General features: G+C 48.2%; 1 protein-coding gene across 1 annotated transcript in view; it reads left to right on the forward strand.

Annotated features, from left to right (window-relative positions):
- PHF21B (PHD finger protein 21B) overlaps positions 1 to 24,170 on the forward strand; it is a 559,570-nt gene that overhangs the window by 283,337 nt on the left and 252,063 nt on the right. Inside the window, exon 8 of the mRNA XM_030215094.1 lies at positions 16,729 to 16,780. Coding sequence (XP_030070954.1) covers positions 16,729 to 16,780 — 52 coding nt within the window. The remainder of the gene's footprint in view (positions 1 to 16,728; positions 16,781 to 24,170) is intronic.

Genomic DNA, 24,170 nt, shown 5'->3' on the forward strand with positions numbered 1-24,170 from the left:
TGTCCCCTGCCCCCTCCATTCATCCCTTTCCAGCAATTCCCCTCTCTCCCTGAGCCCTGCCCTCCCATCCATGCTCCTCTGTGCCCTCCATTCATCCCTAATTCCCTATCCAGCAATTCCCCTCTCTCCCTGAGCCCTGCCCCTCTCATCCATGCTCCTCTGTCACCCTCCATTAATCCCTATCCAGCAATTCCCCTCTCTCCCTTCCATGACCCCCCCACCTCGCATCCATGCTCCTCTCTCCTCTGTCCTCCCGCTCCCATCATGTCCCAGTTGGCCTGGCCCGCCCTCTTCTCCCCTCCCCCTTCGCATCCATGCTCGTCTCTCCCCTGCCCTCCCGCTCCCATTGTTCAACTACTGCCCACCCTCTTCTCTCCCACCAACATCCCTTTTCTTGTTTTTTCTTTTTAAATTTACCTCCGTGGCGGTCCAGCAGCGCAGCGTCAGTGAAGGAGGCGGCGCTCGCCTCCCGACGTCTCTAGCCTTCCCTTCGCTGTGTTCCGCCTTCTTCTGATGTCATTTCCTCTTTCACTGACGCTGCGCTGCTGGACCGCCACGGAGGTAAATTTAAAAAGAAAAAAAAAGAAAAGGGATGTTGGGGGGGGGGGGAGGAGAAGAGGGCGGGCAGTAGTTGAACAATGGGAGCGGGAGGGTGAGCGAGGTGAGCATGGTGCGGAGGCGACCCCCAGAGGGTGGCGCCCCCCTGCCATGCTTACCTCGCTTACCGTGTTGGCACGGCCCTGATGCAGTGTTATAGAATAGCACACAGGCAGATGTGTGTGCAAATGCAAATTAATGCCAATTAACATAAATAATTCATTATTAACACCTCATTAGCTCATTAATTTGCACTTGCATCTGCCGTGCATGCCCAAATTTGGAAGCCCAACTTTGGATGACCTATACAGAATCTGGAAATAAATGTTTTCCCTGTGAAAATACATTATACGTAGAACCCAAACATATGCCTTTTTGACATCACTAGTAAACGAAGTGAGGGCAGTTTTCAGAGAGTCTGTGGGCTCACAGATGTTTTGTACCCACAGGCCTGCAAAATGATTTTCAAAGAAAACTGCCTGTGGATGGTTTTTTTCTTGAAAATCACATGGTAATGGCCAGCATTGCAAGGATATTTTTAGCAACTTGCTCACCAGCTTATTTTCGAAAGTTATCGCCGGCGAAAAAGCGACACAAAAGGGACATAGCCGGCTCCGTTAGAGAACGCCAGCTAATCCAAATAATCAATTGTGGGTCGAGACGCCAGCGTAAACGTAACACCGGCCAGCTATGGCCGGGGAAATACGGGGCGTGTTAAGGGCGGTGTAATGAGATCGCCGGCTGCTACATATAACGGTTTGCGAATGAGTTTCACATGGCCGGTAATAGGGGCAGCACTAGTTAGAGCACAAATAAAAGCGACCAGAGTAAGGGGGAAATTGTCTTTAGACCCATTAGCGATTGTGTGGAGTTGGAGAGTGGCTAAATCGTTGTTGGGAGAGCTGAATTGGTGTTTGCAGAGAAAGCTGAGAGTTTGTTGAGTACCTGTTACCTGTGTCTGTATCCCAACATTTTCACCCTCACCTACCTCATTTGTGGTTTACCTTTTCAGGTTTACCCCTTTTACTCCCCAAACCCAGACACCCCTACTCCTTCCTCTATCTCCCCCATCCCCTCTCCCTCTCCTGTCAGTGTCTCCACGTTCATAATTCATTCCCTTACCTGTTTGTAGTCTCTGTTTCTGTCTTTGTCCTGTGTACTGCTGCAGCTGTGTGTGAAGAGTGTCGTTTGCTGCTTGGAGAGTGAGTGACTAGAGGGTGTGGCAGGAGAGATTGTAGTGGGTGTTTGTGTCTGGTGTGAGAGTGAGTGGAAGCTTCTGTTTGTTCCTGCTGTGTTTCATTGGTGTATTTCACCTGTACTGTGGGGAAATGAAGGCACTAAATGCACAGGTGGCTTGCATGTTGGAGGAAGAGGGGAGGCACCGCAGGAGGTACGCACGCCCCAGAGTGTTCAGGCCCCGTAGCACTTTCCTAGACCTCACTGACCTGCAGTGCCTCACTAGGTTCCGGTTTGATAGAGCTGCCATTGAGTACCTTTGTGACCAGCTCCAACCCTTCCTGCAGGCCGGGACCTGTAGGAACAACCCCATCCCTGTGCACCTAAAGATCACTGCTTCTCTCTCTTTTCTGGCCACTGGGAGTTTCCAGTCTGTCCTAGCTGTCAACACGGGTCTGACCCAGCCTTCCATTTCTAACTGCCTCACCCAGTTCCTTGATGCCTTCCTTACCCACACCTCTGAGTACATCACCTTCCCCACCACCCCCCAGGCCCTGCACAACAACATGACTGCCTTCTACGCTGTAGCTCACTTCCCCTCAATCATAGGTGTGATAGACTGCACACATGTCGCACTGAGACCCCCCCGGGCACGAGAGGCCACCTACAGAAACCACAAAGCATTTCACTCCATGAACATGCAAGTGGTGTGTGATGCCCAGGGAGAGATCATAGATGTGTGTGCCCGATACCCAGGGTCCACTCACGATGCGTATATCCTGCAGCACTCGGGCATCTTCCAGAGGTTTGAGCAAGGGGAGTTCACTGGTGGATGGCTACTAGGTAAGTGCAGCATGGCTCTGGCCAAACTATACCTCCTGCTCAACCCACTATAACCCCCCACCACCACCACCCCCACCCCCCCCCCCACTACCACAAGGTACCTGCTCTAAACAACACACACTCTGCTTCTTCCCAAAGGTGACAGAGGCTACCCACAGAGGATGTGGCTCATGACCCCCATAGTGCACCCACAAAGAAGGTCAGAGGAGAACTACAACAGTAGGCATCGGACAGTGTCATCATAGAGCGGACCTTCAGACTACTAAAGAACAGGTTCCGATGCCTGGACCGTTCTGGAGGGGAGCTCCTCTACAGTCCCCAAAAGGTGGCAAAGATATTCCTGGCCTGCTGCATGCTACATAATTTGGCAAAGCGCCGAGGACTGGCCCTCCCAGAAGAGGTACAGCCACCAGAGCAGCAGGCCCCAGAGGAACAGGATGAGGAGCCCCTCCACCTCCCGCCCACAGAGCAGAGCAGAGTGCATACCAGCTGGGGGTCAGCACCAGGCAAAGACTCATTGACACAAGTTTTCAGTGAAGTAAGTGGACCTTTATTGATATCACATGGTATTTACACACCAACACCACCCCCCCTCCCACCACCATCACCCGCTCAGTGCATATTCCCCTCCCTCCACCCCTTACCCCCCCCCCAGCATGTCCAATCACTTTCCCTGCCCCCTCCCCCCTTACCCCCCCCCCAGCATGTCCAATCACTTTCCCTGCCCCCTCCCCCGTTCCCATCCCCTCCTATCCCTCCCACCGTGTTCCTTTGCAGCTGGTGCTGCATGGGAACTCTGTTGAGAGTCCTCTGATGAGCTCCCACTCTCCTCCTCTGTGTCCACAAGGCAGCCTGCTGCCTCAGCTGCCCTGTGGAAGTCCGGCCACTTTGTGCTGTGGGCCTTGTCCTGCAATCTGGGCACTGGACCCAGAAGGGGAGCTGGTGTGGTGGCTGCTGGACCAGTGGCTGCGGAACATGAGGATCGCAAGCTCCTCTTCTTTGCAGGTGGTTCATGTGCAGTGGAAGAGGCAGACGGCAGTTGTTGGGGTGGTGGCTGCTGCACAGCTGGAGTAGTTGCTCTGAAGTCACGGTGGAGGCCCTCAATGCTGTGCTCCAGCCGTTGGAGCTGCTGGGTCACAGCACGTTGGGCCTCTACCGCTTCCCCTTGCACCTGAAGCACTTCCCGGTGCACCTGGAGCACTTCCCGGTGCACCTGGAGCGCTTCCCGGTGCACCTGGAGTGCTTCCCGGTGCAACTCCAATTTCTGCCGCCAGTACTCTTCCATCTGTACATTGTGGGCCAGCAATTGTGTGGCGAGGCGCAGTAGCTGCCTCCTCTGGCTGCCTGGCCTCTGCTGAGCAGGTGCCCCCCCTTCTGCATCTTCTGTTTCATCTTCGCTCCCACCATCAGCACAGTCTGCGGGTGGTGGAGGGATAGCCGGTGCAGCAGGTGGTGGAGGGATAGCTGGTGCTGCTGCTGTTGGGTCGTGTGCTTCCAACCCTGTGGTCCTGTGTGGGTTGTTGTGCAGGCCCACTGGTTTGCAGCTGTGTGTGGTGGGGCTGGTAGCCACTAGGGCCAGCTTCTTCCTCCCACTGGCTGTCATCACCTGCATAGCAAAAGGGGAAGAAGTGTGTTGGTCAAAATAATCTGCATTTGTTTTTCAGCATTCATACACATAGCCCCACCGGCAAAGACCCAGCAAAGAGATGGTGAGGAATGGGATTGGCAGGCAAGCCACAGATGTCATTGTACTGAGCTGGAGACAAGGAGTGAGTGCAGTGTACTGCAGAGACTGATGTGCAAGACAGCCACACAGGCAGGTGGGTAGACATAGAACTGTGGAAGGAGTGCAGAGGACACAGTGGCTATAGCACAGAGGTGTGGGAAGGAGATATGCAGAGTTTGGTGATGGGGAAGAGCAGCCAAAGATGTGAAACAGTGCAAAGCTACACACAGTGTATGTATTTTATTTACATTGTATATATCATAGGAGCCAACGTTTCTAAATTATTGGGGGTGCTAAGCCCAGTGGAAATAACCCCTCCCTGGACACAGTCAATGAATATTCTCTATATTCTCCGAGGACAAGCAGGCTGCTTGTTCTCACTGATGGGTGACGTCCACGGCAGCCCCTCCAATCGGAAACTTCACTAGCAAAGTCCTTTGCTAGCCCTCGCGCGCCCGCGCGCACCGCGCATGCGCGGCCGTCTTCCCGCCCGAAACCGGCTCGAGCCGGCCAGTCTTCTTTTGTCCGCACTCGGTACGGTCGTGTTTTCGCCGTGTCGAGCCCCGGAAAGTCGACCTCGCGCGTCCAATTTGTTTTGAACGTGTTTTTTTCCTTCGGGAAAGCTTTGTCCTAGTCGGGAAGTGCTCCGGAAACCCCCCGCCGGGTTTCGTGTAAATCCTCCCCGTACTTCCAGCTTTTTTGCCCCGGTAAGTTTTCTTTCGTCGTCGGGGTAGGCCTCTTTTCGGCCTCGGTCGAGATTTTTTCTCCCTCTAAATTTGGTGCTTCAAATTTCGCCATTTCGGCTTTTGATTTCGCCGGCGTGATTTTTCCGCCCATGACATCGAAGCCTTCCAGCGGCTTCAAGAAGTGCACCCAGTGCGCCCGGGTTATCTCGCTCACTGATCGACACTCGTCGTGTCTTCAGTGTCTGGGGGCCGAGCACCGCCCTCAGAACTGCAGTCTGTGTTCCCTGCTTCAAAGGCGGACTCAGGTAGCGAGACTAGCCCAGTGGAACGTGTTGTTCTCGGGCTCTTCGTCGGCATCGGCACCGGGATCTTCGAGTGCATCGACGTCGTCAGCGTCCAGACCTCCTTCCTCGGCCGCCCCTGCATCGAGTGCATCGAGGCATCGGGCCTCTGCATCGGCGCCGAGACATCGGATAGCTGCATCGACGTCGGTGGTACCAGGACCTCGTCTGCTGATGTCGTCGGACGGTGGTGCATCGGGTGGAGTGCAGGTGAGGGCTGTCCATTCCCCTGCTGGTGGCGGTGAGCCCTCGGGTGGGTCTCCGCCTACCCTGAGGGCTCCTGCGGTACAGCCCCCCCGAGATCGACCTTCTTCAGTCTCGGCCCCGAGGAAGCGACGGATGGATTCGACGTCCTCCTCGTCGGTGCCGGGGAGCTCCGGTGACATGCTTCGGAAGAAATCGAAGAAGCATCGACACCGGTCTCCTCCCCGTGTCGGCACCGAGAGCTCTGGGTCGCCGAGGGATTCGGCACCCAGCAGGCATCGGCACCGAGAGGACCGCTCACCCTCTGTTCAGGAGGTGTCGATGCGCTCCGCTCTGGACAGCCCGGAACAGCCTCCACGCCCGGAACAGGTACTGACGTCGACGCCTGCATCGACCTCTCAGCCTTTCTCTGCAGCCGCTCTAAACGAGAGCCTCCGGGCCGTTCTCCCAGAGATTCTGGGAGAGCTGTTGCGCCCTACCCCTCCGGTACCGGCGGTGCTTGCGCCACCGGTACCGTCGAGCGTGGCGCCGGCTGGCCCATCGCCCAGGTTGAGGTCCCCGACGTCGGTACCGCGTGCGGTACCGACCGCGGCCACCTCCCAGGAAGGCTCCCCGACTACGTCGACGGAGGGAGCTTCGCCGATGCGGGCGAGGGAGTCTACCTCTCGACGCCCCCATCGTGGACGGGGTTCCACGGAGTCGAGCAGGGCGAGGTTGCAGACACAGGTCCGTGAACTTGTGTCTGACACCGAGGGTGAGGCCTCGTGGGAGGAAGAGGAAGATCCCAGATATTTCTCTGACGAGGAGTCTGAGGGTCTTCCGTCTGATCCCACTCCCTCTCCTGAGAGACAGCTTTCTCCTCCCGAGAGTCTGTCTTTTGCCTCCTTTGTCCGGGAGATGTCTACGGCCATCCCCTTCCCGGTGGTTGTGGAGGACGAGCCCAGGGCTGAAATGTTTGAGCTCCTGGACTATCCTTCTCCACCTAAGGAAGCGTCCACTGTTCCCTTGCACCATGTCCTGAAGAAGACATTGCTTGCGAACTGGACCAAGCCATTAACTAATCCCCACATTCCCAAGAAGATCGAGTCCCAGTACCGGATCCATGGGGACCCAGAGCTGATGCGCACTCAGTTGCCTCATGACTCTGGAGTTGTGGATTTGGCCCTAAAGAAGGCTAAGAGTTCTAGGGAACATGCTTCGGCGCCCCCGGGCAAGGACGCTAGAACCTTAGACTCCTTTGGGAGGAAGGCCTACCATTCCTCTATGCTCGTGTCCAAGATCCAGTCTTACCAGCTCTACACGAGCATACACATGCGGAATAATGTGCGGCAGTTGGCGGGCTTGGTTGATGCTCTTCCCCCTGAGCAAGCCAAGCCTTTTCAGGAGGTGGTCAGGCAGCTGAAGGCGTGCAGAAAATTCCTGGCCAGAGGAGTTTATGACACTTTTGATGTTGCGTCCAGGGCCGCTGCTCAAGGTGTGGTGATGCGCAGGCTCTCATGGCTGCGTGCCGCCGACCTGGAGAATAGAATCCAGCAGCGGATTGCGGACTCGCCTTGCCGTGCGGATAACATTTTTGGCGAAAAAGTCGAGCAGGTGGTAGAGTCTCTCCACCAGCGGGACACCGCATTCGACAAGTTCGCCCGCCGGCAGCCTTCAGCTTCTACCTCTACAGGTAGACGATTTTTCGGGGGAAGGAAGACTGTTCCCTATACTTCTGGCAAGCGTAGGTACAATCCTCCTTCCCGACAGCCTGCGGCCCAGGCTAAGCCCCAGCGCGCTCGCTCTCGTCAGCAGCGTGCGAATCAGCAAGGCCCCGCGGCTCCCCAGCAAAAGCAAGGGGCGAGCTTTTGACTGGCTCCAGCAGAGCATAGCCGACATCCAAGTGTCAGTGCCGGGCGACCTGCCTGTCGGAGGGAGGTTGAAAGCTTTTCACCAAAGGTGGCCTCTCATAACCTCCGATCAGTGGGTTCTCCAAATAGTCCAGCAAGGATACACCCTCAATTTGGCCTCACAACCTCCAAATTGTCCACCGGGAGCTCAGTCCTACAGCTTCCAGCACAAGCAGGTACTTGCAGAGGAACTCTCCGCCCTTCTCAGCGCCAATGCGGTCGAGCCCGTGCCATCCGGGCAAGAAGGGCTGGGGTTCTATTCCAGGTACTTCCTTGTGGAAAAGAAAACAGGGGGGATGCGTCCCATCCTAGACCTAAGGGCCCTGAACAAATATCTCGTAAAAGAAAAGTTCAGGATGCTTTCCCTGGGCACCCTTCTCCCCATGATTCAGCAAAACGATTGGCTATGCTCTCTGGACTTGAAGGATGCCTACACACACATCCCGATACTGCCAGCTCACAGACAGTATCTGCGATTTCAGCTGGGCGCACGCCACTTCCAGTACTGTGTGCTACCCTTTGGGCTCGCCTCTGCGCCCAGGGTGTTCACAAAGTGCCTAGCTGTGGTAGCAGCGGCGCTTCGCAGGCTGGGGGTGCACGTGTTCCCATATCTCGACGATTGGCTGGTGAAGAACACATCCGAGGCAGGAGCCCTGCAGTCCATGCAGATGACTATTCGCCTCCTGGAGCTACTGGGGTTTGTGATAAATTACCCAAAGTCCCATCTTCTCCCAGTGCAGAAACTCGAATTCATCGGAGCCCTGCTGGATTCTCGGACGGCTCGCGCCTATCTCCCAGAGGCGAGGGCCAACAACTTGTTGTCCCTCGTCTCGCGGGTGCGAGCGTCCCAGCAGATCACAGCTCGGCAGATGTTGAGATTGCTGGGCCACATGGCTTCCACAGTTCATGTGACTCCCATGGCCCGCCTTCACATGAGATCTGCTCAATGGACCCTAGCCTCCCAGTGGTATCAGGCCGCCGGGGGTCTAGAGGACGTGATCCACCTGTCCACGAGTTTTCTCGAATCCCTGTATTGGTGGACGATTTGCTCCAATTTGACTCTGGGACGTCCCTTCCAAATTCCTCAGCCTCAAAAAGTGCTGACCACGGATGCGTCTCTCCTGGGATGGGGAGCTCATGTCGATGGGCTTCACACCCAAGGAAGGTGGTCCCTCCAAGAAAGCGATCTACAGATCAATCTTCTGGAGTTGCGAGCGATCTGGAACGCTCTGAAGGCTTTCAGAGATCGGCTGTCCCACCAAATTATCCAAATTCAGACAGACAATCAGGTTGCCATGTACTATGTCAACAAGCAGGGGGGCACCGGATCTCGCCCCCTGTGTCAGGAAGCCGTCAGCATGTGGCTCTGGGCTCGCCGTCAAGGCATGGTGCTCCAAGCCACATATCTGGCAGGCGTAAACAACAGTCTGGCCGACAGGTTGAGCAGGATTATGCAACCTCACGAGTGGTCGCTCAATTCCCGTGTGGTGCGACAGATCTTCCAGGCGTGGGGCACCCCCCTGGTGGATCTCTTCGCATCTCAAGTGAACCACAAGGTCCCTCAGTTCTGTTCCAGGCTTCAGGCCCACGGCAGACTGGCGTCGGATGCCTTCCTCCTGGATTGGGGGGAAGGTCTGCTGTATGCTTATCCTCCCATTCCTCTGGTGGGGAAGACTTTGTTGAAACTCAAGCAAGACCGAGGCACCATGATTCTGATTGCTCCCTTTTGGCCGCGTCAGATCTGGTTCCCTCTTCTTCTGGAGTTATCCTCCGAAGAACCGTGGAGATTGGAGTGTTTTCCGACCCTCATCACGCAGGACGAAGGGGCTCTTCTGCATCCCAACCTCCAGTCCCTGGCTCTCACGGCCTGGATGTTGAGGGCGTAGACTTTGCCTCTTTGGGTCTGCCAGAGGGTGTCTCCCGCATCTTGCTTGCTTCCAGGAAAGACTCCACTAAGAGAAGTTACTTCTTTCATTGGAGGAGGTTTGCCGTCTGGTGTGACAGCAAGGCCCTAGATCCTCGCTCTTGTCCTACACAGACCCTGCTTGAATACCTTCTCCACTTGTCTGAGTCTGGTCTGAAGACCAACTCCGTAAGGGTTCACCTTAGTGCAATCAGTGCATACCATTACCAAGTGGAAGGTAAGCCGATCTCAGGACAGCCTTTAGTTGTTCGCTTCATGAGAGGTTTGCTTTTGTCAAAGCCCCCTGTCAAGCCTCCTACAGTGTCATGGGATCTCAATGTCGTTCTCACCCAGCTGATGAAACCTCCTTTCGAGCCACTGAATTCCTGCCATCCGAAGTACTTGACCTGGAAGGTCATTTTCTTGGTGGCAGTTACCTCGGCTCGTAGAGTCAGTGAGCTTCAGGCCCTGGTAGCCCAGGCCCCTTACACCAAATTTCATCACAACAGAGTAGTCCTCCGCACTCACCCTAAGTTTCTGCCAAAGGTTGTGTCGGAGTTCCATCTGAACCAGTCAATTGTCTTGCCAACATTCTTTCCCCGTCCTCATTCCTGCCCTGCTGAACGTCAGCTGCACACATTGGACTGCAAGAGAGCATTGGCCTTCTATCTGGAGCGGACACAGCCCCACAGACAGTCCGCCCAATTGTTTGTTTCTTTTGATCCCAACAAGAGGGGAGTGGCTGTAGGGAAACGCACCATATCCAATTGGCTAGCAGATTGCATTTCCTTCACTTACGCCCAGGCTGGGCTGGCTCTTGAGGGTCATGTCACGGCTCATAATGTTAGAGCCATGGCAGCGTCGGTAGCCCACTTGAAGTCAGCCACCATGGAGGAAATTTGCAAAGCTGCGACGTGGTCATCTGTCCACACATTCACATCTCATTACTGCCTGCAGCAGGATACCCGACGTGACAGTCGGTTCGGGCAGTCAGTTCTTCAGAACCTGTTTGGGCTTTAGGATCCAACTCCACCCCCCGAGGGCCCTGTTTGTTCTGTTCCAGGCTACACTCTCAGTTAGTTGGTAAATTTTTTAGGTCAATCTCAGTTATGTCCTCGCCGTTGCGAGGCCCAATTGACCAATGTTGTTGTTTTGAGTGAGCCTGGGGGCTAGGGATACCCCATCAGTGAGAACAAGCAGCCTGCTTGTCCTCGGAGAAAGCGAATGCTACATACCTGTAGAAGGTATTCTCCGAGGACAGCAGGCTGATTGTTCTCACAAACCCGCCCGCCTCCCCTTTGGAGTTGTGTCTTCCCTTGAAGTGTATTGTCTTGCTACATACTGGACTGGCCGGCTCGAGCCGGTTTCGGGCGGGAAGACGGCCGCGCATGCGCGGTGCGCGCGGGCGCGCGAGGGCTAGCAAAGGACTTTGCTAGTGAAGTTTCCGATTGGAGGGGCTGCCGTGGACGTCACCCATCAGTGAGAACAATCAGCCTGCTGTCCTCGGAGAATACCTTCTACAGGTATGTAGCATTCGCTTTGGGGGTGCTCAAGCACCCACAGAGTCAGCTCCTATGGTATATATTATATTGTAACTATATTTACATCTATTATATGCATTGCTGGAAACCCTCCCCCTCGCCCCTCTCCCCCCTCCTCTCCCTCTGCCATGGCTTGTAATGAATAGTGATATACATTGCATGCTATTTTTCCCCCTTTCCCTACTGCTGAGGAGCACCACACTGTCCCCCACTTGTGTACAGCAGAACACATCCCCCAGCTCCCTAATGGTGAACCTACCTGAGCCCTCAGCCTGTGCTGATGTGTCCAGGGACCCAATGCCATGGATCCCTTCCTAGGGCAAGAGCCCATGGATGATGCGCTCAATGGGAGTGAGGTTAGCAGTGTCTTGTGCTGGGGGGTTGGCACCAGCTTTCCTGCGGACATCTTGCCTCAGCCGGCGCCACTTTCTCTTACAGTCCTCCACATCCTGGCCACAGTGGAAGACCGCATTCAGCCTGTCCCTGACTGCTTCCCACTCCCGCTGCTTTGTGCTTGCAGCTAACCTCTGGCCGGTGGGAGTGAACAGATACATGTGCCTCCTGTCTATTTCTACCACCAGCAGTTGCACTTCAGCATCTGAGAAATTACCATTGCGGGTTGGTGGTAGCTTGGGTCCCATTGTACCACTGCAATGCAAAAGGTTCGAAAATACCAAGAACGCCGCTTAAATACGCTCTTATGACTGGCCATGTGAGAATGATATGGGCGGGTCTCATATAGCCGGCGTAATTTCGATAATCGCGTAAAATGCTAACCGGCCACAGCTGTTTTCGCAGATGGCCGGGCTAATTGGCAAATCAAATAGCCGGCGTAATTTTCATTATCGGTAGGGAACTACGGTGTTTTCACCTGCACTGTGTTTTGGAAAAGGCCTTTCTCTGTGCTGCACTTTAGAGGTTTCCGTTTATAGTATGGGCTGGTATTTCGCGTTTGTGCTTCTGTTATATTACACCTTCTTTTTGGCACTGTATAGTTTTCTATACCTGTTTGTTGTTTTGGGTTCTTCTGGGGGGGGTGAGTTTTTGGGCAGTGTTTGAAAGGGGGGGGGGGGGTTGGGCACTTTTTGGAACACAACTGATGTGTGGACTTTATTTCACACTGGGTGGTAGGTGGTAGCCTAGCATATACTCTGCATTTTCTACATGGGGCCAACTCTCCATTCTGTACCCTCCAGGAGCTCCTTGCTGTGTGTGATGTGCTCGCTCTCTCCTTTGTTGAAGCTGCCAGCCTCTGTCCCTTGGAGTCAACAGATTCCTGCACCAGAAGTTCAAGGTAAGCTCATACCTCTCAGCCATCTCTTCCCTTTCTGCTATGTAGTTGCTAAACAAACACTTCTTGCATCTTGCAGGACAGCTGGTCAAGAGGATTGCAAGAGACAGCAGTGGAGTGTAATACAGAACTCTGAGAGCCATGATTTGTTCAACCCAATTCATTGTACAGATGTCTTGTTCTCTATTGGACACACTGAGTTGTGGCTGGCTGTGGGGTGGGAGTGGGGGAGGGGAAGAGGCCCTGAGAATGGATGTGTGCATCCCTCATGGTCAAGGGTTCCCCATTCTCTCTCTGTCTTCACTGCACTCAAATCGTACCTCTATTTTCACCAGGTTCACAGGTATCCACAGCTGGTAGTTTGTGTCCCGCTTTGCCCCTCATGTGTCTCCCCACTAGGTTCCATCCTTCTTTATGTGGTGAACCCCAGTCCCCTGTTATGAAGTGCCCACCCATTCTCAGGGTTGTTGGGGGGGGGGGGGGGCATACATAACAATATATAATAAATCAGTTACCATATATGTTCTTTACTATTTCACTGCTGTATATTATTGCAAAGTTAATTTACTGCTTGCACTGTTTTAGTATGTCAGTAATACAGTATTCTTGATGTAGCTCTTGTAAGCCACATTGAACCTGCATCCAGTGAGAACATGTGGGATATAAATGCTTTAATTAAATAAACAAATGAATTAATATGCCTTGAATGTCTTTTCCACATTATTAAACACAGTCCTACAATCGTCCATAATTATGGAACCACATCATTTCTACATTCCAGCCTGCAAACTATTTTCAAGGTGGCCACAGGTACGTGGCTACTGAGCCCTTAAGTCATGCTGAGAGCAAGGGTTTTTACAATTCCTACTGCAAATTACGTGCAGGTGGCCACAGCCTGGTGGCTGGAGTGGCCTAGTGGTTAGAGCACTGGTCTTGTAATACAGAGGTTGCCAGTTCAAATCTTGGTGCGGCTCCTTGTGGTGTTGGCCAAGTCACTTAACCCTCCATTACAACCCTCCCGGTACCCAAGAAGCTGTAAGCAAACTGAAAATCACTACAACAATACATTTATATCCCCTAGCCTAGGCCCTTCTGTACCTGTGGTATTGTATTGCAATTGTGAAAAGAATCAAACATCCATCTAATGCTTTTAACATTGTTTTCCCATTTCTGTTGAGCACTATATAGCATTGCTCAATGTCAAAAGATGGCCCAGCTGCTTGTAACATCTTTGTGGCCCCCACCAATGTGGTTTGATTGTGGGTGAGGGTGTCTGGTGAGCAAAGAGCAAACCTTGTCTAGGGGCTACCTATAGATATCTCCAAGTTTCTACTTGGCAGGTCACTAGTGCTACACAACTCTGTGCTGTGCAGCTCTATGGTAAAGTGGGGGGAGAAGAGCCTGGATGGGCATACAGCCATGCAGTTTGGATGGAACAGGTGGCCTTCTGTATGGCCACACATCACACATATGTACCAAAGTTTCTCTGTCACAGTTCACCTGTCATGCAATCCATATTGCTGCCTCCTCTCACATGAACCCCAGCATTTGATAATATGTAGTGCAGAAAGAGAGACACACACCATGGTATATGAACAAAATACAACTTATATTCAAATTTTGCAAAACAATAAATAACCTATTTACAAGTTCCCCCCCTCCCCCCCAAAATGTCCTTTAATGGCGGCCACGTCCTCCTGCCTGAATGACCCTGTACAGCAGGCTAATGAGCAGCACCAGGAGCAGCGACACTGCCCTATGGTGCTGCTCATTAGCCTGCCACATTGCCCCCATCTGCTGCCTCATTGCTGTCACCTCCTACAGCAACTGGTTTACCCCATCCACCAGTTGCTGCAGGAGGTGCAGTGCTGGGGCAGGAGATGGGGGTGGGGTGGTGATGGGGGTGTGGCTAGGGATGGGGGTGGGGCTGCAGCTAGGAATGGGGGTGGGGATGGTGATGGGGATACGGCTAGGAATGGGGGTGGGGATGGAGTGGAGAGGGCAGGGGGTGTGGGCCCTTCTTCATCCCCCTCAAGGGGAGGCATGTCTGGCCAGGCCTCCTCCTGATGGGCCTCCTCCTGGGCCGCTGCCTCCTCTTTTTTGGGCTAGCTGCTCCTCCTCCTCCTGGGCTGCCGCCTCCTCCTCCTGGGCTGCCTGCTCCTCCTCCTCCTAGTCCATCTCCTCCTCCTCCTCTTCCTCCTCCTGGGCCGCCTCCTGCTGCCGCTGGTGCTCTGTGTATGTAACAGGATTGTGTTTGAGATCAGCACATCCAACATAGCTTACATAGTGCAGGAGCTGGCTGGCCTGATGGGGCGTGAGATGCATGAGATGAGATGACAGGGAACGTGAATGCTGGTGTGACTCTGAGTACGCAGGCAGACCACAGTCATTGCTCAGCAGCATCTTTGCATGATGATTTGTGACTATGGTTGGCTGACTATTTAGGGTTTATGTTTAATAATGTTTTTTTTTTGGGGGGGGGGGGGACACAAGTTTAATATGAGGCAATGACATCCACTAAGAGTAGGACCTCAGGCAGGAACACCATGAAACAGTATCTACCCCAGAAAGGGGGATACAGGAATGAGGCATGCCATCTCATTCATCTCACAGGAGGTTAGTTGGAAGTTGCAGCCATACCTCAGGCCTTGATCTGGGATAGAGGTGTTATGACTTAAATAGTTGCTTATTAGTCACATGGAAACTGATATTGTACAGGACATTTGCAGTATGAAATACATTTACAAAGGAGTATAGGTGCCCTGTTTATAATACTTACGTTGATCCCTGAGGCGCCGTCTCGCCGCCCTGACCATCTGAGGGCTCTCTAGCCAGACGCAACGGTACCTCCGGCGGAGGGACTCTAAGTCCCTCCTGATGCCAAATCTTCTGCAAGATATAATTTTTTACACCAGGAGTCAGGGGATGGGCCTTCTTGCCTTCAGCACACAAATTCATTTGTAAATCAACTAGAAGAGATTCACAACACTTGGTGGGGGGGGGGGGGGGGGGGGGGGAAAGGGGATGTGAGGACAGAGAGAATCGTTTGTGTGCAGTATTGTAAGGATGTGGTAAGGTTTGTATTTTCTACTACCTAGATTATATTAATGAATGTGCATGTAGCTACAGGAGGGTTGGGGCGCTGAAACACTTACCTTTGTAACCTGTCCCTGATCTCAGTCCATGTTCTAATGCAGATGGCCCTGGGAGGCAGATGGTGGTGGTAGGGAAAGAGAGCATGCCTGTGCTTGACACACAGGCATACAAGGAGCAGGTTCTCTGCCACAGAGAAGTTGGGCTCCCTTCTCATAGACATATTTATAAGTGAAAATAGAAAAACGTGCCTTGCCTTATATTGCTGGCCATGCGTGATGGCCGCCCTTACACGCAAAGCTCCATATAAGGTTCGCAATTCCATATATGGATAAATCAGTATGTGCACGTCTTGCCATGTACAGTGGCTCCACACATGGCCGACTATGACGCATGGCCGTCTTTGACGCATTGTCGTCATGCGTGCGGGGCCTACGTGCGGAGTTTCCCTTATATGGGAATTTTCATATATGGATCATTATCACAAATGCGAACTTCATACACAATATATTTCCTGTAGTTGCATGTTCCGCAAGTACAGTGCAGTTGCGGACATCCAGATACAGGGAAAATTTAAGGCACAGTGAAAAATATCAAGTACAGTAACGTATTTTTCAAGTACCATATTCTTAGTATACTTTAGCTGGCCCTGATTTGGCCGGGTTGGACCACAAAAATCGAATGTATAATGGCGGCATTTTTACTATGCTTTCGCCAGATCACATTTAGCCAGATTTGATCGCAATAATGGTATATTTATGGCCAGCCATATTATTTTTTGATTATTCCTGCCCTTTTTCCACCGCCTGAATGAAGCCGGTCAAATTCTGAGTTCGCCGGCATTTCAGTTATGCCCCTCCACATCATTGCTCACTACTTGAATTTTCCAGACATATTGGTTTAAAAGTGTCAGTACACCAGTATTCCTCTTTGTGCACTTTAAACCTAGAATGACTGTCAATATATAAGTAATGAATTTGTAAAGCTGTTTTTATCAAGATCGTACTTAAGATTAGAAATCAGTAAAGGAGTAAATTTATAAAACTTATTTTGCATGTAAAGTCAAATTTACATACAGAAAAAGCCTTTAATAAATTTGCATAACCATATGTGCACTTAAATATAACATGTACTACAAGATTGCATGTATCTTTACATGGACCACGTGTAGGTGTCCTGGGCTGAGCAGAGATGGAGTTGTGGTTATGCATATGTTATAAAATACATGGGTGCCTGTATAGAGTACATGTATAAATTTCCATCATCAGAGCAGGTGTAAATGTACATATTGGTATTTGAGTATTATTGAGGTGGAATCTGGGAACCTATTTTATAAAGGCTGATCGGTGCCTTATATGTAATCATTACAGTGACAATAGACAGTATTGTGTATTATTTTAAAAGAATAAAGATAAACTTGATTTTCTTTGTTCCTTAGAAAATTGCCTTTATGGTGGCATTAGGCCTGGTTACAGCAGAGCATTTGGAAGGTAAGCTGTTTCAGTTTTGGAATCATATATGTTTACCATTTGTTTTTCCTGCACATGAAAGGGGTGATTTTCAAATAGCGCATGAACCTGTAAAATAAGCAGCACTTTTACCCCCTGTTTACAAAGTTGAGCTACAGACTGGCAGTGCGATAATGCCGACACAGCCCATTCACTTTGAATAGGCTGTGTCGGCATTGCCACATGGCTTTGTAAATGGAGTTAGTGTGTCTACTTTATGCTAAGTTTCTAACAGAAAAGAGAAAGCAAGGAAGTTTTTTCTTAGAAAAATGGTATACAGTACTGGAGCTAAAAGTTCTCACATATTTTACACCTGCTCGTTTTTTGTAGACAACCAAGAAATATAAAATAGCATGCATACTTGGGAAAATATTATGTAAATGTGCTGTTTTCCTCCCCTAGGGCTCCTTTTACAAAGCCACACTAGTGATTCTGGTGCGGTAAATGTGAGGAAGCCCATAAGAATTGAATGGGCTTTGTCACATATGCAGCACCGGAATCACTAGCACGGGTTTGTAAAGGGAGCCCCCAGTCTAAACAGCCTTCAGGAATACGTCCTTGCAGTTCAGCTAAAAATATGCTAAAAGTAAGGCTTATGTTTATCCCAAACACCCAAGTCTTGTTTAAGTTAGATCGAACACAATTTTTTTTAATCCCACAAGATGAAAAACAAACAGGAAAAGTAAACGTCATTCAATACACCAACCTCCCACATAAGGCAAGACATAGTACATTTTTATCTCCTAAGCTCAAAATGGAGACAAATACATTAGTCTATCTGGCCTTCAGTGTCAGTTGAATTTGTTTAAGAATACACAGTTAAAGCTACACAGACTGTAAACTTATTAATATTAGTAGAACTTGATATTCATGTATACTAATGAAACTAATCTTTGTAATTCAAGGAGAGGAAAGTTCTGATTATCTTCAGTAGACCAATTTGAAATTTTTATCACCCCAAAAAATTTACACTCCAAACCATGTGATCACAAAACAAAGAGGATAATTTGTACCGGATGTCTAGCTTAGAAAATAGACATTTAGATCTATGCATGCAAAAAAATTCTAGTGTTTTAGAAAAGGTATCATAAATGTAGGGAATTTTTAAAAAAATGCCCATATCCCCACCAAAGAAACAAGTATATTTGTTGAAATACACAACAGAAGTCATATCAGTACAAGTACTCATACATTTTTATATAGCCGTGGAATTTTCTAAAAGCTCAATTCCACATGTAAAGCAGACTTTACATGCAGAAAAACCTTTCTAAAATTACCCAATATAAACTAGATTCAGTAAATCGCACTGAAAAATTGGCATGGAAAAAAGTATGCATCAAGTTTTATTCTATAAAAGGGTATTCACACTTTATAGAATAGTTTTTAAGCACTTAAAGTGCCTGCATTTATGCATTCTGAAACCAGGTGTAAATGCCAGCACATAAGTTAGGCACGGGCATATTCTACAACAATGTGCATTATTCATAGGAATACCCATATACACGCCCCCTTGAAATTAGATGCTATAGGAGTTACATGCACAGTTTTATAGAATACAGTGTGCACGTAACTCTCAGTTAAGGCCAATTAGTGCCAATAATTGGTTGTTAGCAGCCAATATTGGTGTTGATTGGTCTGAATATATGTAAACTGCTTTGAATGTAGTTGCAAAAACCTCAGAAAAGCAGTATATCAAGTCCCATTTCCCTTTCCCTTTCATTAATCAATTAAGTTGTGCGCACAAATTGGCTATGCATTCTGATTTACGCACACAACTTTATGGAATCCAAGTGTATGGACGTAATTCTATGAAGAGAGCACTAACACTGAGGCTCCAAGAATGTGTGTAAATAGCCAGAATTCCAGCATATACATGTGTCTGTGTGTACATATGCACATAATTGACACTGTTTCAGCTAATCAGTCTTCTATGAAATGGCGCATGGTTTGGAAGTGGGTGTACACATGGGTGGAGTCTGGGCAGAGTGTGACTGGGGTACACAGTTACTCATATAAATTACAGAATAGTATAATTTGCATGTATTTTATTGGTGATCTTTAATTTTCCAAATAAAAACAGAGCTTTCGTCTACAAGTATCATAGAGATATCAATGTCAATACATCCCAGTGTCCAATGCAGCTTCTACTACTACTACTATTTATCATTTCTATAGTGCTACAAGGAATGCGCAGCAGCGCAGCACTGTACACCATACACAAAAGACAGTCCCTGCTTCTGGATCCATTGAAATTGATCTTTCCAATGCTAATGTTGATGAACTAGTTTTATCTCCAAAACGTCTTTCTCTCTGCTTTTCTCTACCACAAATCTCTCTCTCTCTGACATCTGTGAATAGAGAATACAATGAGAAGGATCATGGTCGGATCCCAGGCATTACAAGCAGTATAAAGGCAATTCTATAATGAGGTGCCCGCAAATATCATTAGCTGCATAAATGCTGAGATAATTAGTACTTGTACATGTAAGTAACCTCAGCACTATTCTATCAGGGTGCACAACTGCAAGAGGGCATACATATGGGTGAAGCAAGGGTGGGGCTCCAAGCTACTCATATGTCTTTCAGAATACTGTTCATTATGCATTGTCTTTCCACATTTATGCACCAGCATTTCTGCCAGCTTTATGGCTGATGTAATCACTGGTGCATAAATTTCAGGCACACCAGTGGTAGCTTACTGTAGTATTCTATATGAAAATCAGATGCTGTTCCCTGAAATGAAGCAAATTGGTGAGGCAAAACATCCCTTGACTGAATCCATGCTGACTCTGTCCCATTAAACCATGTTTATGGTAGGTCAAATTGAATGATCAAAGAATTCTGACCTATTTTAAGCATGTTATTCCCATGTGCTATCAAAGAACTCACCACTGTTTCAGTACTGAATCCTCTATGAAAACCTGCCTGAGAGCTGTGAAGGATTCCAAATAATCACTCAGTTGTTCTGCTACCCATCCTTCTATAACTTAACCAAAAGAGAATCAGAATGAGCTATAAAGCCACCACACTAACTGTTAGTGCAGGCCTCTGCTAGCAGCACACACTAATGCCTGCATTAACTGCTTAGCTTTCAAAATGATTGGTGATCTGTAATTGTCAGAGTGTACTTAAATATGTTATTTCTTGTTTTTTTGTTGCAGTCCATTCAGAATTTGAGATTGGCAGAATAAAAATTAATCAAATAAATTAATAAAACAGAACCCCTAGATTACTGCAAAAAGAAATTAGTTGATAATGGGATAGCTGTCAATAGTATAGTGTTGCTTACATGACAATGATTTGCATGGGAGCTTTGTCAGAAGAAGACCTTTTCTACAATCTTATCACAAACACCATCAATATGCAAAGACAACCTTGATAAAGTCTGAAACTTTTTAGAATTACTTTGGACCAATAAAACAAAAATTGTAATGTTCAACCACCGTCACCCAAGATACATTTAGGAAAAAGGGTTAAACACTGAAGTAGTTCTGGGGGCAGATCCAAGATGGCGTCTAGCTGAACGGATGTGCGCCGAGCTCTCTCCTCCCTCCATTGAAACCTGCACACGGAGTTTCGCTTGCCGTTATGGGCAAGCGAAAGGGTAAACCCAGTGCACTTGTCTCCGCGCGCAGGGTGGAACCAGCCCCGTTGCGGCAGATGACTCTGGTAGAGATGGGATTGCTGACGCCGGGAGCTGGCGGTTTCGCTACGGGCGGTCCGGAAAATCTTACAGACCTGAGCGCTGAGGGAGTCTCGTTGAGCCCACCCCCAATGGCTGTTCCCCCAAGGCCAGGAGAGAGGCAGGATTCAGCGGTGGAACGGAGCGTGGTATCCGGAAGTCGGTCCCCTGCGCTTGTTTGCGGAGACCCCGCTGCTTCCTCAACGCCAGAAGGAACATCGATGCAGGCAAGTGTACTGCCTGCAGTGAATCTGAATGCGTCCTCTGTCGTGCTGGGAGATTTGAAAAAACCTTCAGCTATTACCCTAGAAGTTTTATGGGAAGCGATACAAGGCCTAAATTCCAACGTACAACAGATTGCCCGAATCCTAACGGGAGAGTTGGCAGAGGTAAAGCAAACTCAAAAAGATATTTCTCTTAAAGTTGCAGAGCACACATCTAGAATGAATGTTTTGGACAATGACTTTAAGGCAGTGAAATCTTCAACAGAAATGTTGATGAAAAGTTTCAACTTTCAGCAGCGTAAAATAGATTTCCTTGAAAACCAAATTCGCATAAATAATCTACGTTTTCTTAATTTTCCTAAATCTCCACTCATCCCAGCACTGGAAATGTTGAGGAAATATGTGCATGAGATATTGGGTGTCCCCTCTGAGGGATTCCCTCCTATTATAAGAGTACAATATATTTCTGGTGCAAGAAAGGGTGATATTCCTCAAAATCCTCAACTGCTTTAAATTTAACTGACTTCCTGGAAAGTTCTATGGAGGTCATAACTGAGAGAACCACACTGCTTGCTACATTTGCACTGCAAACAGACCGTAATAACATCTTGAGACTTTATTTTCGCCATATGAACTCCACTTTTCTTGGGTCAAAAATACAGATTTTCCCAGACTTTTCCAAGGATACCCAGAGAAGAAGAAAAGTTTTCCTGTTACTAAAAGAAAGAGTTCTCCGTTTAGGTGGAACTTTTCAATTGAGGTTTCCTTGTAAATGTTTTATTACTATTGAATCTATATCATATATTTTTTTTGACCCAGGAAAATTACAAGAATTTATTACCTCTAAAGAATAATGTTGTAATAGGCACTGTATTAAGCGCTATTCGGCTGCGAATCTTCGCCATCTCTCTCTGTTCACTTAATTTGATTGCTTTTTGATTTTAGTTATTTTCCTAGATCTTGGATCATAATTTGTGGTCGATATAATGTAGGATAATTTCCGTTTTGATTTAAGTTCCTTTAAAGTTATCTTGATTGATTTATGTTGTATTGCATAAATGTAAATTTGAAATAAATATAAATAAAATATAAAAAAAAAAAAAAACACTGAAGTAGTTCTATTATGTTTTGGAATTGTGTAGCAGCCAGTGGCACAAGAAATATTGTACAGAGGGAAGGAAGAATAGATTCAATTAATATCAACATATCGTAGAAGCTAATGTCCCATAGTCAAAGAAATTTGAACTGAAAAGGTGTTGGATATTTCTGCAAAAAAAGAATCTAAAACAAACCTCAAAATAAACCATTATGTACATACAAGAAAGAAAGATAAAGGTTTCGGAATGGCCAATCATAATCGCCAGATTGAATATTGTAAATCTTTTTTGTTTATTTATTTATTTAACAAAACTTATAGCACACCCATTCAACCATGTGAGTAGGTTACAATAAAACAAACAAATCAAGCAATCAATAGCAGACATACAGCTATAACATAAACACCCACAAAAAAAAACAAAAATACCCTCCCACCTATGATCCAGCAAATGCTCTGCAAAACAGCAAAGCCTTCAACTGCTTTCTAAACAATAAAAAATAAGCAATTTGGCACAAAGTGAAAGGAAGGACATTCTCCAAGCCAACCACAGAAAAAGCCCAAGAACAAACCATCTGCAAATGAACACGATGGAACGAAGGGACATCCAACAGTCCCTGAGTCTGAGACCGAAGAGGTCGTGCAGGACAATATTGCTGCAACCTCTGAATCAATACCAATGGAGCCTCATCATACAAAGCATTAAAAAACAATGCCAACAATTTAAACTCAATGTGCTACACAATAGGCAACCAATGCAATTTCTGTAGCTATGGGGTTATATAATCAAACTTACTCTTCCTCGTGAGCAGTCAAGCCACAGAATTCTGTGCTACCTGCAGTTCATGCAAAGAGACCTAAGAATATTTCTGAGCTAGAATATTCTGCAAGGAAAAGTGGGGAAAAAATCCCAAAACAAGAATAGAAAATCTTTAAGCTGGCTACAGGAAATATTTGGAAGCTTTTATTTCTGCCAAAGGATGTGTTACAATGTGTTAAGCGAAAGGGTGCACAAACTTTTGCACCTGTTTTCTAAAAAGGCACGCTAGCTTTTTTAGTGTATGCTAAATGCTAAGACACTCATTATATTCCTATAGGCATCTTAGCATTTAGCGCACGTGAAGTTTTAGCACATGCTGAAAATGCTAGCATGTCTTTGTAAAAGACCCCCTAAACGTGTTATTCATCACTTAACTGTCTATGGGGCGCCGCATAAAGATAGGTCTGACTTTCGTGCAGTCATGTTTATGCGGTTACTTTGACTGGTTAAGTGATGAATATCAGCAAATTGGCCAAATGCTGACTCCGCCCCTAGCAACCCTACCAAAAAAAAAAGGGGGGGGATACCTCAGAATAATGTCAAGGCTAAACAATCAACCATCATGTGCCAAGCATAACAGCCTTTTGAAATATGTTTCTCCCCAAAGACTGCAATGTCTAAGCTTCTCTTCCCAGGAGCATTAAAGAGTATATCTTAGAACTTTTGGCCCTTTTGAGAGCAGATTCAACCACCATGGAATCGTGAGGAAGCAGCTGCTTCTCAAATCTAGGAGCCTTCTGGCCTCTACATAGAGCCAGCCTTCTTATTGATAGGAGAGGCAGAGTAGGAGGTCACCCAGATTCTCATCTGTATGTGCTTAAGGATTCTGTGGACAGGAATTATAAGAGCTCCTATGGGGGGAGGGGACAAGGAATTGAAGGATGTCCTCTGCTCTCTTCAAGAGCTTACTTGTTAGTTTGCCCTAGGGCTTTATTTTTTCCCTCTGTTTCAAAAAGGAAAGCAAACTATACTTTTTTATAGGTTCTATACAGACCCACTTGTCATTAAGCCTGAACACATAAATACCATTCTATACCCAAATAACTGATGATGAAGCAATTAGGATACACAGGGAATCAGAAGTGGTTAGGTCTCATATAAAAGTATCTAACTGCATCCTTTTACTTACAAAACAGATGGGGGGGGGGGGCAGGAGAACCTTTGGGGACCTTGGTAAGCCTTTTATTTGTACAGGTACAAAACCTACTACTACTAAACTAGGAAAAGCTGCTGTTGCTCTCCAAACTGTTTCTGCCTTTGTTCAGACTGAAAGTATGATCCAAGATGAGGGACTTGTGCCATGTGCAAGATGTCTGCACATTGAATCCCTCATTAAAGAAGTTAAAGAGCTAAGAGAGGAGGTGACAAGACTGAGAAGCATCGATGACAAGGAGATATCCATCTCTGAAATGCTTCTGAAGCCAGTGGGACTCTCCAGCAAATAGAGAAGAGGTGTGGGTCTCCAGCAAAATAGAAAAGAGGTGCTGTAGAAAAAGAGGACTGCTGGACACAGATCACTAGACCCTGCAAAGTTAAGAGTCCAACTGCAC

The sequence above is a fragment of the Microcaecilia unicolor genome, chromosome 9 (genome assembly GCF_901765095.1).
Source record: "Microcaecilia unicolor chromosome 9, aMicUni1.1, whole genome shotgun sequence".
Classification (NCBI taxonomy): Eukaryota; Metazoa; Chordata; class Amphibia; order Gymnophiona; family Siphonopidae; genus Microcaecilia; species Microcaecilia unicolor.